At 40.3% G+C, this 16,585-nt stretch overlaps 1 protein-coding gene across 4 annotated transcripts in view; it reads right to left on the minus strand.

The window, feature by feature from the left end:
• MNAT1 (MNAT1, CDK activating kinase assembly factor) overlaps positions 1 to 16,585 on the minus strand; it is a 126,541-nt gene that overhangs the window by 74,301 nt on the left and 35,655 nt on the right. For all 4 annotated transcript variants that reach the window (XM_026088686.1, XM_026088682.1, XM_026088683.1 and 1 more), the window contains 4 exons: positions 16,401 to 16,553; positions 14,658 to 14,731; positions 5,291 to 5,394; positions 2,086 to 2,226 (listed from right to left, as the gene is read on the minus strand). In XM_026088686.1, the coding sequence (XP_025944471.1) occupies positions 2,086 to 2,226; positions 5,291 to 5,394; positions 14,658 to 14,731; positions 16,401 to 16,553 (472 nt within the window). The remainder of the gene's footprint in view (positions 1 to 2,085; positions 2,227 to 5,290; positions 5,395 to 14,657; positions 14,732 to 16,400; positions 16,554 to 16,585) is intronic.

Raw genomic sequence — 16,585 nt, forward strand, 5'->3', positions numbered from 1 at the left:
GAACTTTTCTGCCTACCTCTGCTTCTGTCTACAAAAAACAAAACACCAGCTCCTTTCAACAAATCCAGTAAAAGACTGCCGTGACCCCAGCCTGGAACAGGGCAGCTCTTCAGCACAGCCCCTAAAACTCCCAAATCGCACACTGACCATCTCTCTCCACATCTTATCAGAGCCTTCTGCACTGGTTCAAAGAGAAACGCTACTTTCCCTGGGAAAGGAGAAAGCCACCTACGTCCTGAATGCAAAGCAGCAATTAGTGCTATATTAACATGACATACATTGAAATAAGAGAGAAATACTTGATTCAATCTGCCAAGCAGCTTTAAACCACATAGTGACAACTGCACACATGTACATACATGTACTTTTCCTGTTTTCTGATTTTCAGTGGTACACATAGACTGTTCTCATGGGTCTTAGTGTGTATGTGCATGCGTGTGTATGTCTCCACACACACATGTATGTATAAAAAAAATACATAGTGAGATGTGAATCTTGTTTAAAGAACACATTTAGTGGGATTCTCTGCCCACAGATCATCACTGCATTTCAGAAGCAGAAACAGTAGTAAATTAGGAAGGAGTACAAAGACAGTTTTCAAAAGTAGCCTGGGTTTGTTTTCAGTCTATACACCACTCAGTTTCCGAAACACAAACACAAATGAATCGACGCTTCAGACACTCCAAAAGGAGCAACTCATTCTCTCTTACCGCAAACGTTTTGTGTATGATACATCCAAAGCATGGTATCTTTTTCTTCTGGGAGTTTTTAAATATGAAGGGATCACCTTTGATTCAGGAAGTTGCTAAGCCTCCAGTTTTCTCCCATTGTTTCCTTGGGAGAAACTCTCCCCGTCGAACCTGGGAGAGCGTTCCAGGATTAGCCCTGCCCTTATGCTCTTCACTAGGCACCTACCACTGGCCACTGCTAAACAGAGGTTATGGAACGAGTAAACCTTCATTCTGACCCAATCAAGGGAGTCTCACGTGATCCATGCCCATCCTATCATTTAGGTGCTCCGACTCAGAAAGTGTTGACTAACGCTGGAATAGCAGCTCCTGAGATTGCTGCCCCCAGTCTCCCCTGTTTCCTCACTGCAGGGGAGGCTGACCTCACCAAGTACCTCCTGACCACCATTTTGCTTCAACACACTAGGTTGTCAACTGCAGCAGCTGAGGACTGCTTAACGAGCAAACAGTGGTGAGATTTTACATACGGCTGAAAGGACTTAGCAGCTCCTCCCTACCCCCCTCATGGATCAGTTCAAGGCGTGACTGGACATGCACCAGAGCAGATGCAACGACATCAGCTGAAGGCAATGCCAGCAGGCAGTCACATAAGTTTAGACATAACACAAAACTTCATCCATCCATGCATCAGGTTCCGGGTGGAGTGGTAACTGTATCAGCTATGCTAACGCAACTCATCTTGCATCCCAGTCAAAGCCTGTACCTTTCATATCATCCGTGAATTCAGTAGAAATCTGGACCTTTACAGTAGCTCTTCCACAGATACGCAGTCAAATATCAATTGCTAAAGTAAACTGAGAGTGGGTGGACTTGCTAAAATTTTTTTTGAACTATACCTCCACATATCAAATAGCAGCAAAAGAACCTTGAATGGAAGCTCATTGGGAAATAAACAAACAAACAAAAAGAAAAGATAGAGCAGAGGAATAAAAAAACCCTTCTTCTCAATATCCAAAAAAGCCTTCTGCATTTTTCTCTGCTAGCATCTTATCCAGGACTAATTCTGTGTTGGTGCAGCCCAAAACGGTTTCCTAGAATTGATTTCTGGCTGCAGTGGGTATTCTGAACACTGAGTCAACGCAGCCTACGAACCAGTTGTTGCGCCCCAGAAGTGGTCTCCCTCCAGTCCTTGGCTTACCAAAAGCTTTCAGAGTTGTTTGCAGCAATGAAAGGAATGATAAGGGAGAGAACAGTAACACATTAAGAGTCCAAAACAGGGAAACAGAAATGGGCAGATGTGTTAATTCCACAATTTAAGTGTGGAAGGTATGAATGTAGATGTAGTTGCTGTTTGCTCTGCTATACAACACTCAAAGCCTCTGGTTTTGGTACTCACCAGTTCATCCAAGAGTGCCTGTTTATTCTTCCTTTTTATAATCTGTTGTAGATGTTCTTCCTTCTGTATGAGCAGTCGTCTTTGTTCATTTTCCTGTCGCTCTACCTCCAAAGCTTCCTCCAGCTCTTCCTGCTCCCGAGTCTGAAAGGGAAACATTAGAAGTCCACTAGCAACAATTTTCTTCCCTCGGTGGATAGACTTCGCACCCACAGCTCTGTTGCCTGTCAGAGTACCTAGGACAGACCAAATAATGGGAAAGCAAGCAAATTCTACCTTTTAAGAGGCATTTTGGATGAGGACTGATGTTTTTACCTCCCCTTACTGGCCAGTGCAAAATTAGATTTTCTCTTGCTGCTCTCTACAGCAGAAAAAGAAATCATCTGGATCTTGGCTCCTTAAACGTTAGATGATGACAATGGCTTTTCTTTATACCTCAGCTGTAAAATAAGACACCTCTCTGTTCCCACATCTGACTCCTCAAGAGATGTAACTGGGTGTCAGAAGATATAGTACCACAATACCGCAGCATTGCTCCTGACACCTCCTCCCAGACCACCTGCATCTTGGGTGTGAAGTATGCTGTGTGCTTCTTATCAGTGGGGTGGAAGAAAAATTAGAAATTAAATCTGTGAATGTCAATGGAGAAGTCTGTCATGAGCTAAAACATATTTAAGCATGAACTGTAAGAAATATCCCATTCCCAGAAATGGAGAAATTACTCCCATAACCTGGATCACAGTCATATGTGTCACAAGAGAAAAAGAAGTTACTAGGGAGAGACTAGTTTTATTTTCAGGATTTAATTCTTCCTCTTCAAAAGTTTTTTTTAAATTGTAAACTATTAAGCCAACTGTATTAGAAAATCATAGTAAAAAAGGAGGGCTCAAAGACAAGAGAAGCAGAGACGGGATAAAAATGATTAGAGACTAAAAACTTTATACAGAACAGAGAATCGAGCTGGTCACCAACCACTGACCCACTGAAACTAGATTCCATTTACATTGAATAAAACAAACAAAAAAAACCCAGATTGCTAATTGAGGTTATTTCTGAGAATTAAGGGATCTAGTTAGTTCAGTCAACAGAATTTAAGAGCTCAGAGTCTTTAAGATCGTCCAAGCCGCCTGGAATTTGCACTGAAAAAAAAGAAAACTTGTAGGAAAGTGCTGAGAGACATAGCCTGAAAAACCAGCCCAGAAAAAATAGTAAGATATGAGTAAATTTATAAACAAACCTAAACCAGATCAGACTACAAGAACAAAGGAAGAATAACCACAAGTCAGATTGAATTCCTTCTGAAGGGAAGACCAAACAAAACAGGCTTTAAAAAAAAAAAAAGAGAGAGAGAGAGAGAGCGCGCAAAAGTAGGTCCATAGGACACTGAGGGTTCTGTCAAGATTAAAGATAATAGAGAGTCCCAAGATCCAAAGTAATAAAAACAATAATGGTGAAACCTAGGGCGAAGTCAAAATATCAAATGGGAAGAAGTATACAGAAATAGAAATAGTGTTTCCCCACATTCAAGGAAGGGAAATCAAGAAAATTTAACACATTCATACCATGGAGTCCAGACAAAACTATTTCAAAACTGTGAACAAACTAAAATGTGAAATTAGATGTGTAGTAACAAAGTAGGAAGTAACGAGTTACCCTACAGCTGGAGAAGATATTGTTTTAAAGATTTTTTTTTTAAATCTAAAGCTATGTATTTAATTTTTCCCCGTGTGATCCTCCATCGAATCTAGAGACTAACAGATGGATTAGTACAGGAATAGCAAGGCCATAAGAAACTACTACAAAGATGACAAATATGGCTTGTCTTGAAAGAAGAACTAGCAGTTATTCAAGTCCTGAGGCAACTGGCTCAATAACTTAGTATTTTCATTTGTAATGAAGAACAACATGCTCATGAGGACAGGAGTAGCAGAAGAGAGCTGAAAAGAAATTACAAGGACATGGACTTGGAGACACTGCTAGACAGCACCTTACTGGGTGGGGATGGAGTAGTGCTACGCTGCTCGATATGCTCATACAGCTAGCGCACAGGCTGCCTACAAGTCCTACACATGAACAGAAGATGGACTGAAGGCAAGGTACGCTATTCTTACAGTGACCTTAGAGATTGTGCCTATACTGTAACATAAGACACGTAGTCAAGGATCTGGAAGGTCTCTTCAAGCTCTATGTTCCTCTGAAGCATAGGATATTGCACAGCATCAGACACAGGATAACAGATCAGAGATGGACCCCTAGGGAAATTTCCTTGCCTTTAAAAGGAAGAGGTTCAAACAAACATTTTTCAGATTCCAACCTCCTCCTGTGAAATCCCAGTGCTGAAGAAATCATTGGGAGTTTTGCCACAGACTTCAGGGGAGTAAGGATTTCACCCCTACTGATTTGAAAGCAAGTCCTCAGTACAGCTAGAATACACACACACACACACACACACACACCCCTCTTATGTCACACTCTTGGCAGATGTTTGCCTTCAGGAACCAATAACAACATATATTTTTTAAACTAAAAAAATATTTAGTAGATTAAACTTTTCTTTAAGAAAGAAATCCATGTAAGTTTATTTTTAAAGAACAAAATGATATCTGAGCCATATTTAAATGAATAAATCTTCAAAGAACCGTGTGTTTTGTGTACGGACAATGTATACAATACTCCTGCTATTATTATCAGCTCTTAAACAAAAGTTTTAAAGTTTGTTTCAACATCTTTCATTTCAAATTTTGCATAAACCAGACCTTTGCTTTCTCTCAGTTTTACAAGTCTCTCTCGGGAGCTTCATAATGTCTGTGTCTGGATTCCTTTTTTCCTTCAGATGAGAAAGGAATGATTGTCCTGCTATAGGAATGAACTTGGTCTCTCCTGGATATTGTCCAATGACACTGCCAGCAGGCATGCAGTGGTGATGTATTACATGCAGACTTTTCTGTCTGTCCCTCTTTTCAAGCTCTTCCCAAAATAAAGCATAATTATGTTCCAGCTATCAATTTCATCTCTTTAAGCAGCACTAAATAGCAGTATCACAGAATATTAGTGTATTACACTTTTTTTAATACAAAGGGAAACCTACATCATGGCTTTAGCTTTGATTTGTTTTTAAGATATTATTTTAGAAAGTATTCCACTTTGAAAATCCTTAACTCTTTGACTAATGAATAAAAATTGTAAGGAGACGAGAAGTTAAACTAACCAGTTTTATCTTATTTTTCTGAATGACTTCTTTGTTATCCTTCTGGTACATCTCCATTTTCCTTTTGGTGTTCTCCAAATCCACATTGTTGGTCAAGTTAAATACTGCATAAATATTAAAGAGACATGAAGTAAAAGTATTAGGTTGGCATGCACAACTATGACAAAGAAATACTACTCTTATGTTCTCTCTCCCTTCTAGCGCCAGACAAACATTGCAGTAACAACATTTATTTAAATATGCCTTGTGAAGCAAGATGCAGTCTGCTAAATCACTGTAAAGTTCAAAAGAAGCCAGTAGAGTTCCTTTAGGTTTATATATCTGTAGCAGATGGAAAATTTGTTTTTTCCATCCTATCTTGTAATACTGATAATGAATAATCATGGTCCTGTCAGCAAAATACTGACCTTTAAGTAGCAGTTACAGCTAAGAACACACAAATTCCTGTAAAATGAAATCAGACTAAGCACATACATATTAACACAAGGTTAGAAACTAAGACCTTCTATTTTATAAGGCCGTCTAATGCACAAAGACTAGAGAGAATGTATTTTCAGGTACACATGAAAACGTTCACATTCTTTGATAACTTAAAGGCACCAATGTCCAATTACATTTATTATGTGGAATGTGCAGATGTATTCAGATGAATAGGTTAAATGAGATTGTTTTGGTCTCTTGTGTTAAACACAGATGCAAAGAGGACATATCCACGCAACTGTGAGCAAGCTATAGCAGGGTCAGCCAGCAAGCTCCACTGTTTAGCTGAATATTCCCAATTGTCTACATATGGCACAGAAGATACTTCAAGAAATTCAGTGGTTGCTATAATCAACAGCTTGAAAGATGTATATGGTTTGGATGATTAGTAATTCAATACAGAGCTTGAGCCTTTCACCCCCAGGTCACTGCTTCAATTGTGGGTCAAGTGAATTCCTGCTGAAAGCCATTGTCACTGGCAAGTCGCTTGGTGATCACCAGCCTGAGTGGATGCTGGGCTGATGCCCACCTCCCTAAAGCTATCACAGACCACAAGCTTGCAGCAGTCTTCACCAAAACCTTTAAGAGTTTTGCCACGTGGCCACAGTGCATTTATACGAGAAGCAGAGAAATGTGCACTGCTAGTGATAAACCCTTTGCAAGAAGGGAATGACAGCCATTGCCCTGCACCAACTCCTAAAGAATGGAAGGAGGTGAAGATGCCAACACAGGACTTAGAAGATTTCAGTTCAGTCCTCTGTTCCTAGGCTCTCAAGTGATTGTGGCCAAATTAACCTTGGACGCATGTACCAGTGCCAGGTCAGGTTGCTAGACAGAAACCGAAGGAAGAAGTACAGAGTCTGTGTTGTTACCCAGCAAAATAGCACACATGTTGGTTTGGTAAAGGTTGACACCCTTTCTTCTGTCATTCTCTGCTCAGGTAACATGGCAGAAACAAACTTTCAGGAGGATTCCGGATAAGCCAAACAAAATCAGTGAGGATCTTCCACAAACTATGAATAGCCTAGACTGGCAGAGCAGCAAGAGCAACAAAAGAAACAACAGGTTTCAAAGCATCACTGGTGAAACACAAAACAGGAGGTGGGTGAGAAGTGGGGAGAGGACCAAAACACCAGAGCTGTGGGATACAGTTCAATTAGACTAACCCAGCTGTAGAGCAGCTCACTATTGCCAAAAGGAGTGGTCCTGGTCTCACACCTCTACTCCCGGACACAAGCCTGGCCCTCTCCCCTGCTCTGACTCTGGGACTCTCTGGACCCTTTGCAGAGTCAACAGAAACCTTTCAGCAACCTGACCTGGCTCAGCCAAGGGGTCGGACAAATGCCAGAGCTGCTACAAGGGAAGTAATAGAAATATACAGATGGGAGTAGGAAGAATACTCGTTCCAGGAGTACTGAACCAACAGATCCTCTTAGTCCTACCAAAAGTACTCAGTTCTTTAAACTGCAACAAAAAGGGCTGGGTAGAATATAGCTGAAGAAATTCCTAACCTTAGGCAAACAACCAAAAATGCTGTGTGTATTTTTTCCGCTTTTCCAAATAATGAGCAATATCAAAGGACTGACATTTTACTTCAGCCTGACTCCTAAAACAGCTGAACTCTATCCCCCACCCTTCTGACTTCCAAAGCAATCTGGGATGCAGGGTGGTTTCGTGATTTAAGCATTTGACTGAGAATCAAAACCTGGGTTCAATTTCCAACTTTGCTACCGATCCTGGGCAAATCACTTGACCTCTACACTGGAGGTCTTCCATCTGTAAAAACTAGGGGCAGGGAAATAATGCTTCCTTTCTCCTACATTTTATCAGCTGAGTCTACTTACTATAGCTATGTGCAGTGTCTAGCTCAGTGGTCTTGATCTCATCTCAGGTGGTGCCTCTAGGCACTGGTATAACCCAAGCAAGCCACACAGAGCTCTCTGACTTTCAAAGTTCAGCTCCTTGTTTTTGGGGAGAAGTTACTCATCTCAACTACATTTTATTTTTTTCCTCTCCAAAATGCATAACAACATTGTCCAATTTCATATTGCAATAAATATACAGTTTTCAGTTGTAGCAGCATTTCCTTAAGAAAACATGTTATTTTAGTCTTGGTTTGACCTCCAACTTTCAAGCCTACAGTTTCCAGCTGACAAGCAGTTTAATATTTGAGTATTATGGCAGAGAAGAATTGTCATGTGAAAATGCTGGCACACAGTCAAGACCAGGGCTCTGCAATGACAGCAGCTGCATGGGAATGTCAGCACTTCCTACAACTTAAATCCACACACCAGCTCTCTAAACTCTTCAATGATGACACGAGAAAGAAATAGCACATGAGACATGCTGTGCTAGCAGGATGCCCAGATGCCACCTTCAGGTGCAAGAGGAGGAACAAGATGAGAAGCCAAATGCCTTTGGGCTCCTGCACATCTTAGATATTTCTCTAAAAATAATCCAGCAACAAGCTGGTGACCCAGGTTCTCTAATTATTGCTGGCTAACATTTTTTTTTCTTTCTTAGTTGTCATTAATAGGTTCAGCAAGTTAGCTAGGTTTATGAACCACAAAGTTGTAAAATTTTAAACTTATACTGGGTAAAGTGAGGCAAGTTTTACACATATGCAGATGCCAGCCTTTATTCAGGACTGCTTACAAAAGCTAGTTTATCTTGCAACTTGGTATGAAGTAACATTTCCATGCAAGAGATCTGTTTCTGCATCAGTGTTTAAGGAATCTTCAATAACCACCTGCATAGTCAGTCCTTAAATGCCTGCAGCTCTGCTGGGAGCAAGGTTAAAAAAAGTTTATTCCTCCTTCTGTTTCCTTGCTATGGTCAGAAACAAATGCTTCAGTGGATGCTCACCACAAATAAAATCTCCTCAACCATCATGTTTCCTTGCGCCATGCTGATTTTGCTCTGCTATATTTACTGTACTTCCTCACTGGAGGATGCAGTAGGACACCAGCAATTGGAAAGATTCATACTTCCTATATCCTCAAAGACCAGAACGGATTTCTCCCACTGGGTAACAAGTCATAGGCATTAAGGAGGAACACTTGGTCCCATAACTGTACCCTTAGCTGTTGCTCCTCAACACTAAGTGATGCAGATTTCAAGACTTAAAATACTGAAGAGGTATATTTTGCTGCAACAGTGTTAAGACCTGGATGTCACTTGACCAAGAGCAGTGACAACAGCTGTCCTTGAATAAATGAAAAAAATATCCTCCTTCCTACCACAAACATCCTAGCAGCAAGACAAATTATGCTCTTGGACACTGCATGGTTGCTATCAGTGGCCAGCTAGACAGCTCAAATATATTTTTCATGAGCTTCAAATGTTTTTTCATTAATATTTAGAGAATACAGATTCTTACAATTATAAGCTCACAATTATAACTGGCAAGTCCATTTGATAAGGGACTAGGCCTTGAAGGTTAACTAAGAGACTCCTCCTGTGTCCCTTACACAAATTACCTGGCATTTAAAAACTGAAAGTATCAAACCAAAGAACAGAGTCACTATGAACATGTCATACACAGCATCGTACCTTTTACATAGATAAAACTTTGCAGTATTGTTTGATTTAGGCTGCTTTGGGTTTGCCACAATTTTATTTTTAATATCATTCTTCCTGGTGTTCCAATTTAAAAAACATCAAAATAGGTTATAAAACTAGGAGGGGCAGAAAGAGTTAAAAGCCTAACTCTCATGCTACACCTACTCTGAAAAAATATTGGTATAGATCTGCCTATGACTGGCAAAGCAGATGGCTAGTTTGAAAAAGTTTCAAAGAGAAGCCAGACTTATTTTTGTCCATGTTGAAATATAGCATAAGCCGATATAAGAGGCCAGAAACCCTTCAGGGAAAAGAAACAGAAGCTGTTTTGTATGCAACAATTATTTATCTACTTATCCATCTCACATTGGTTGGTTTATAAATTGACTTGCCTTGAGACATCTGTTGAAATATAACAGGAAGACTATTGTGTTTTTCTGAAACATTTCATTCTAGTTAGGTAAAACGCTGCTCTTCTCAAATTCAGCCTGTACAGGAAGACTTTTAATTTTTTATTTTTTAAAAACAACATTCACTGTGCAATTCTATAACAAATGGAAAAATATTTTTCTAGTTGTTATAAAAGAAAAGAAAATTTGAGACAAAATTTGGGATTACATGGCGCAATAATTTATCTAGAGATGCAGCAATGTAAGTGAATGTCAGTCTGCTGTAGAACTTTAAATCAGATCCATCATAATCTCCCCATTTTAGTCTGGGATATTGCATATTCTCGAAGACTTCTCCTCCCAGTTCCTTAACAGCCAGTAATGTTAGCATGTAAAAACACTTGCCATTCACAGATTAGGAACATTCCCTCTCTGGTGAGATAGCAGATAACTAGACTGATGATCTATAAAGGCAGTTCCTATGTTGTTCATTTTTCACTCGTCCACAACCCACTAACAACATCCAACTTCCACCCTCTCTGTTTCTAGCTATGAGGAACCCTTGCTGAATTCAGCTAGCTGAAGGCATTGACCAGGTACAGGAGATGCCCACTCCATACGTCCAACTCTTTTCTATAAGAGAAAGTCATGAATTAAAGATATCTACAATTACAAAAAAGGGAGGGGGGGAGCAGTAAACTGTACATAGACCAGTGTAGGGATGACACTAATTGCTCCAACAGAAAGGTCATCAATTTATTGCATACTTTATGATGAAGTTTATTTTATCAGATGGGATGTAGTCAAAATCATTTTTTATTTCTTAAGGAGACAAAAATTGATTTATTGTGCTACTTTAGCAATAAATTGAAATAAGTTAAATGGCTGTTTCTTCCGAAGTTTAACACTTTCCTAACCTTCTCCCTAGTCTACTGAATATCTAAGAGATATTAAGAAAGAACAAGATTGCACACAGTTATCTTGCAAAACGTAGTGTTCAATCCATATTACACTGGTATAAGCATGCTGAAATTTAAGAATTATTAATAAATATTAGTTTGTCATAAATAATACTCTTCCCACCCTGCAACTGCTTTGGGCAGAGCACTAGAAAGGAAGACAGACAACCAGATCCTCAGTCCACCCTGAGAGTCCAGCGTTGCTGCAGCATCTCCTGTTGGCATTTTCAATGTCCCATCCCACCTGTCTCCTTAATTTGGCGGGGGGTCGGGGGAGAAGGAGGGGAAGAGAGATGGGCTAGATGATCTTGAGAGGTCCCTTCCAGCCAACATTTCTGTTTTTACTATGAAACAGTTATCAAAAATAAGAGAAAACTTATAGCTAGGCTGGGGAAAAAGAAAAAAAAATAGTTAGATACTAATAATTCTTTCTGTTTATCCTCAGTTGTCTTTCCTTGTGACAATAATTTTCCAGAAAAACACGTTGGCATAGTGTTGAATGATTTTCAAATCACTCATCCCTATCAAGCCAAAGAAAGATCACTTGGGCTGGAACAGGTACAGTATTGAAATCTTTGTTTGGAGGAGACAATCAAAAAGGACCTTTGATAAAGCTGAATGATTTTCAGTTCGATTATCCCCATTGTTAGCAACAGTATAACCATCCTTACGCGCACACGGAGAGGAAAAAACCTGCACGCAATACAAAATATAACCCACAGGCAATCATAGATAGTAAAATCCTTTCTATTCAAGGGTCGCTTGTTAGATAAGTATGCTGAGCACAAGTCACCAGGGGGCTTGTATTGCACAAAATCTTAGAGAAGTAACGAGATACGGGAATCTGAAAGGCGCATATCTGGTAGCCTCTTTCCAAGTTGAATGTATGGAAAGTTTTAAAAAGCAATAATTACTTTCAACAATTGTGTTGTGGTCATGCCTGGAGGCCTCATTCAGGTATCAGGGGAACTGTGTGCCAAGCAGTGTGTACACACATGCCAAGAGGCAGGCCCTCTTTTGGAGAGTTTTCACAGGAGGTTTTAAAAACCAGCTAAGGAGACACTCCGGGGAAGAAGAAAACCTTGTAGGAAGAACAAGCAAAGCTTGCATGATGCCTGGAGACTGTGACTCGCAGCAAAACTCCTTTAAGGTCTAACCTTGCCCCTCTCATCACAGAGGCATAGCTACCTGACTCATTTCAACATATGTTTGTACACACCTTTCCCGAAGGCAGGATTTAACCCTTTCACTTACTATTTTTCTTCGTAGCGTTAATGACAATGAACTGTTTACAATGTTCTCAGGTTGTCCAACTGATTTTTCTTCTGGGAAAAACTTGCTTTAAAATGTGGCTTCTATTTAAAGCCTTGTATAACACATTTTAATCCAAAGCATTATTTAGTGGCTACATTTTAAACTACTTCAAAAATGTGTTTTTTATAATGGAGGTCTTAAGAGGTGACTACCATAATGTTTGTTTGACTTTTTTTCCCCCTCCTACTCTTCTGCTGTACCACCCAACACTTCTTCAAATAGAAAATGTCCATAGGTGTACACCTGATATGAAGGAGAAAATATATTTCAGGTGAGGTCATGCATCACGTCCATGGAGAAAGGCAGGCCAGCTACCACTAACGTTGGAACTGATCTACCTGAAACATTTTGAAGGACAATAAGAATTGTGTCAGGGTCACATGAAACAGGACTTTCATATTTTGTCTCTACCAAGCAATTATTTTCATTGAACACCCCCCTGCCACACACACAACAACCAAAGAAACAGACCTATCAGCAAGGAGGAAACAAGGTAAAGCTGAACTTTCTGTCACTTTGACCCTCCCACATAAAAATTGAGAATTTGGGTGGGGGGAAGGAGAGAAAAGACTGGTTCTCTGCCCCCTAGCTTCCTAACCTGTCAGTTTTAATGACCACCAACAGCTTTTGCTAAGTGTTATACATTGTCCCTACAAAGGCAAAGCTTTGCTCTGCATGACTATGCTCTTTCCTTCCCTCCCTGCAGCCCAGTTTCTCACGTGCACAAACGAGCAGGGAATTCACACATACAAAAATGTGAAAGCATTTCTAGCAGTACACAGACTTTAAGACACCTCTAACACATTGTTCAGCCATGCTATATCCAACACGCACAGCAAGAACGGTGGAAGAAGTCACACTGCTTCTGCTACGTGCCGGGCAGCTGTCAACTGGAGAGCTCAGCTCAGGAGCATAGCAGGGATGAGTTTGGGGAGACGGGAACAACCAACCAATTTGGAAAGCAACATGTGTGCAAGAAGCTTTGTCACCAGGGAAAGGGGCCTGAATTCTTACCACAAGGTGCTGTTCTTGAACCTAACCAGCCCTCTGTCTTCTGGATCTGCTTGAAGTTAGTAGGTTATAAAATGACCCCTCAGGCAGTGAAAATGAAGAGCTGTCTTAACTGCACCCCTTCCTTCCTCTGATCACCCTGACTGCTACACGGGAAAACTAGGAAATACTCAGCCTTTCCATCCCTTTTAATATAGTAGGTGACCCTTTCCATCAACCAACTCCAAATCCTAAAAACTCCTTTCCTTGAGCTTTTGCTATGCATTTGCAGGATCAGCACAATTGCAGACAGATTCACTTTTGCTCACAAGGTTATGAAGACCCACAGTGAGTTCCACCACTTCTAAACCAAGTTACTAGCACAGGCTCTGGATCCACAAGAAATTTAAAAACCTAATCCAAAGAGCTGGAGAATCATAACACCCTGCACAAATTAACAAGGTTCAAGCAATTTCAGGCAAAACTTAACTCCTTGGTTGTAGACACTGAAAATCTATGTGATCTCAGTAAGTGGGAAACCTTTACTAAATGCTACATAAATAAAAAGTAATTTTCCTTTCCATGAGCACACAGATTCTTCCAGCATCCTCAGGCTAAATTGCAACCCTTCTTTCTACTCACTCCCTCCTTCCCCCACACCATCCAAAAAAATATGCAAACAGAACTACACCCACATAGTCTCCTCCAGATATTTGGGCCCCTATGAGTGTGCCTGGTGTTTCCCAGCCACATGATTTAGCTCTCCAGCCTCAGCCTTCTGATGCCAATAAAAACATGATACATTACTCACAGCAGTAAATATATTGGATGCATTTCTACGGAACACCACAGTCCAAAGAAGAGCAAGGGCTCCTCTGAGAAACTGAAAGGGAGTGGCATCCCCATGTTTTCCTTCAAATTGCCACCTCTTCTTCCTCCAGGACAAAAGGAGGGGGAAAAAAAAAAGAAAAAAGCCTCAGAAGCTCATAAAACCAAGAAACAATCATTTAAGAGTGACTCCTTTGAACACATCCATGTTTTTCTAGGCAAACTCCATCACTCTGCCGTAAATCACAAGTCACCCTAAGAAAGAAGAAAAAACTCTGTTGATAACATAGTCCCTTCCCAAAGGGCAAAGCTCTGTTTCAGCTAATGCAAAGAGAAAGAAATCAGTGTCTGTTCCTAAACCACCTTCTCCTGCACAGCAACATAAAATGCTACCATAGTGGTATGTAAGGTCATCAGCTTCAATGTAGCTTTGAGTACTCTACTTGCAGAAGCAAAAATGATGAAAGACACCATATGGCTTTTGTCATGGTAGATAAAGCTAATGGATATAATGAAAATTTGAATTTCTCCTCTCTTTGTTTAATTTTTCCTCAGTGTAGCACCAACAGTCCCCTGCAAACCTTTCTTTTCCAGCTATAATGCACTCCGTCCTCTTTGTATCATGATTTTTCTCCGGCAGATAAAATGTTTTACTGAACAATGCCCCACAGTTCAGCAAATATGATTAAGAATGTACAGAGAAAGTAATTAGATAAACATCAGATACTACAATAAATCCTGTTAAAGAAACTCAACTTAGACATTCTCATAGGCAGCTGAGTCAGAAGATAAAAGCCTATGGTCTCATGAGCACAGCACATCAAAAATGCAAGCATTAAGACTTACCAATTTCTTCTATTTCTTCCAGGAAATCATTATATTCACTCAGACTGGGAAAGTCATCCTCTCTTTTATTGTATCTTTGAGAGAAGAGAAACAATCATTTATATAACACAAAGATGAATTTTCATTTCAACAAGGCTCTTGCTGCAAGCGTATTAAGCCTGACCTAGTTATATCATCAGTGTGCTTTGTGGCTCCCACAGTTGACCAACGTACAGAATCTTTGAAACAAGCACTTCTGTCTCCTTTTAAAAGGAAAGGAGCCAGTCCGGCATAAATAAGTGCGGTCGTTGCCTACTGTTTGCCAGGGTTACAGGTAAATGGGAGCACAGAGGCTAGCATATAGTAATCGCAAGCCATCTCTTGGTCACAGAAAGCTTGTTAACAAAGGCAGAGACAACAGTAACGCCCACAAGAGAAGACAATAGAAATACCAAAGAAGGGGGTCTGGTTTTGTGCCAACAAGAGTATGTTAGCAGCAAGTTTAAAATGCTACAAAATAAATTGATTTCATATCAGTAAATCATTCCAAAACTCATTTATAGAACTCCTATATCTGGATAGAGGGAAAAGGTGAAGGGACAACAAATCGAGATAGAACATGGGCAGGGTGTGGGAGTCAAGACACGCAACTTTCTTCCCAAAAAGATAAAATTAAGATTCTGCCTGCTATGTGGACAAAGATACATGACACCCACAAATATAAAAAAATTCTAATCCCCAGAACTGAGGCCAAATTCCAATTTGGGGAAATTTTTTCTGCCTACTAAAAACTAATCTGGCAAATCCAAGCAGACCAAGTATTCTACAATATTTTCTTTTCTAACACTGCTTCATGGCAAGTTTAGGTTCTGAGACTACGCTGACTTCATTCAGTTTGACTTTTGTTAACTTCAGCAGATGTTATAACCAAGCCTCAAAATGATACTACTTTCCACATCAAATACAGACGCATCTTGGTATTCAATGAGGCAATTTCCCTACATCTCAGCAACATCATAAGGCTCATTTAATATTGTACCAAGTCTTAGATAAAGGCTGCCAAGCTTACAGTTTACCTGTACGTTTGTTTTCACACATACAACTCTCCAGGACTGTAACATTCCACTGGGCCCTCTTCTACCAGTACATCAACTGACCCTCTTATTTTCCCCCATAAAATGTTGTTTCTTGCCCACAAGAAGTCAGGCATAATTTTAGATGCAATTTATCTCAATTCCAAGAACTCTCAAATCTGCATGACAGACTAGTAACATCAGGTTTGACAAGGAAGCATTTTTACTAATACTTGTTGCATGTAATAGAAAACAACGTGAACATAGTTTCTCTTGTGTTCATCTTCATTTTGAAGGGGAACTTGACCTTAATTCTCAGAACAGGTCCCCAGGCAACAAAACTATCAAGATCCTGATTCTTGACCCACTCCACTGCTCAGCCCCTCAAAGGGAAAGCACTTGTAGTCTTCAATATCTAATCATCTCCGTTTAGGAGGCAAATCTTTGCCAAATGAGGCTCCATAGGAAACCCAACATTTTTAACACTAAGCAGGAATCCCTCAAGGCTAACTTGAGGCTTCATTCCTCGGTCATTGCATCAAGTCAGATTCTCTGAAATCCTTCAGTGTTACACTGAACCAAGTTATCTGTTTTGTTATCCCTCTACACCAATGGAGGAAAGAAGTCGATTTGTGAATACAGTGATCCATAAAATTACCCAGGTTCTGTTCTTTAAACCAATGACACTCACATTTTCAGCACCTTCTTCCGAATTTCCACTTCCTTGTCAATGGCAGGATCCTCAAAGAGCTGTACCCTGAAGTTACTCTTCCGCAAGGGGGTATCGCACTCCTGGCAGTTGCCGGCCCCTCTTACGAACAGCAGCTCCACACAGCTCTCGCATCTGGGGGAGAAAGGAAGAAGTGTAAAGACAGC

This window comes from Apteryx rowi, unplaced genomic scaffold (assembly GCF_003343035.1).
Source record: "Apteryx rowi isolate R43461 unplaced genomic scaffold, aptRow1 scaffold_78, whole genome shotgun sequence".
In the NCBI taxonomy this organism is placed as follows: Eukaryota; Metazoa; Chordata; class Aves; order Apterygiformes; family Apterygidae; genus Apteryx; species Apteryx rowi.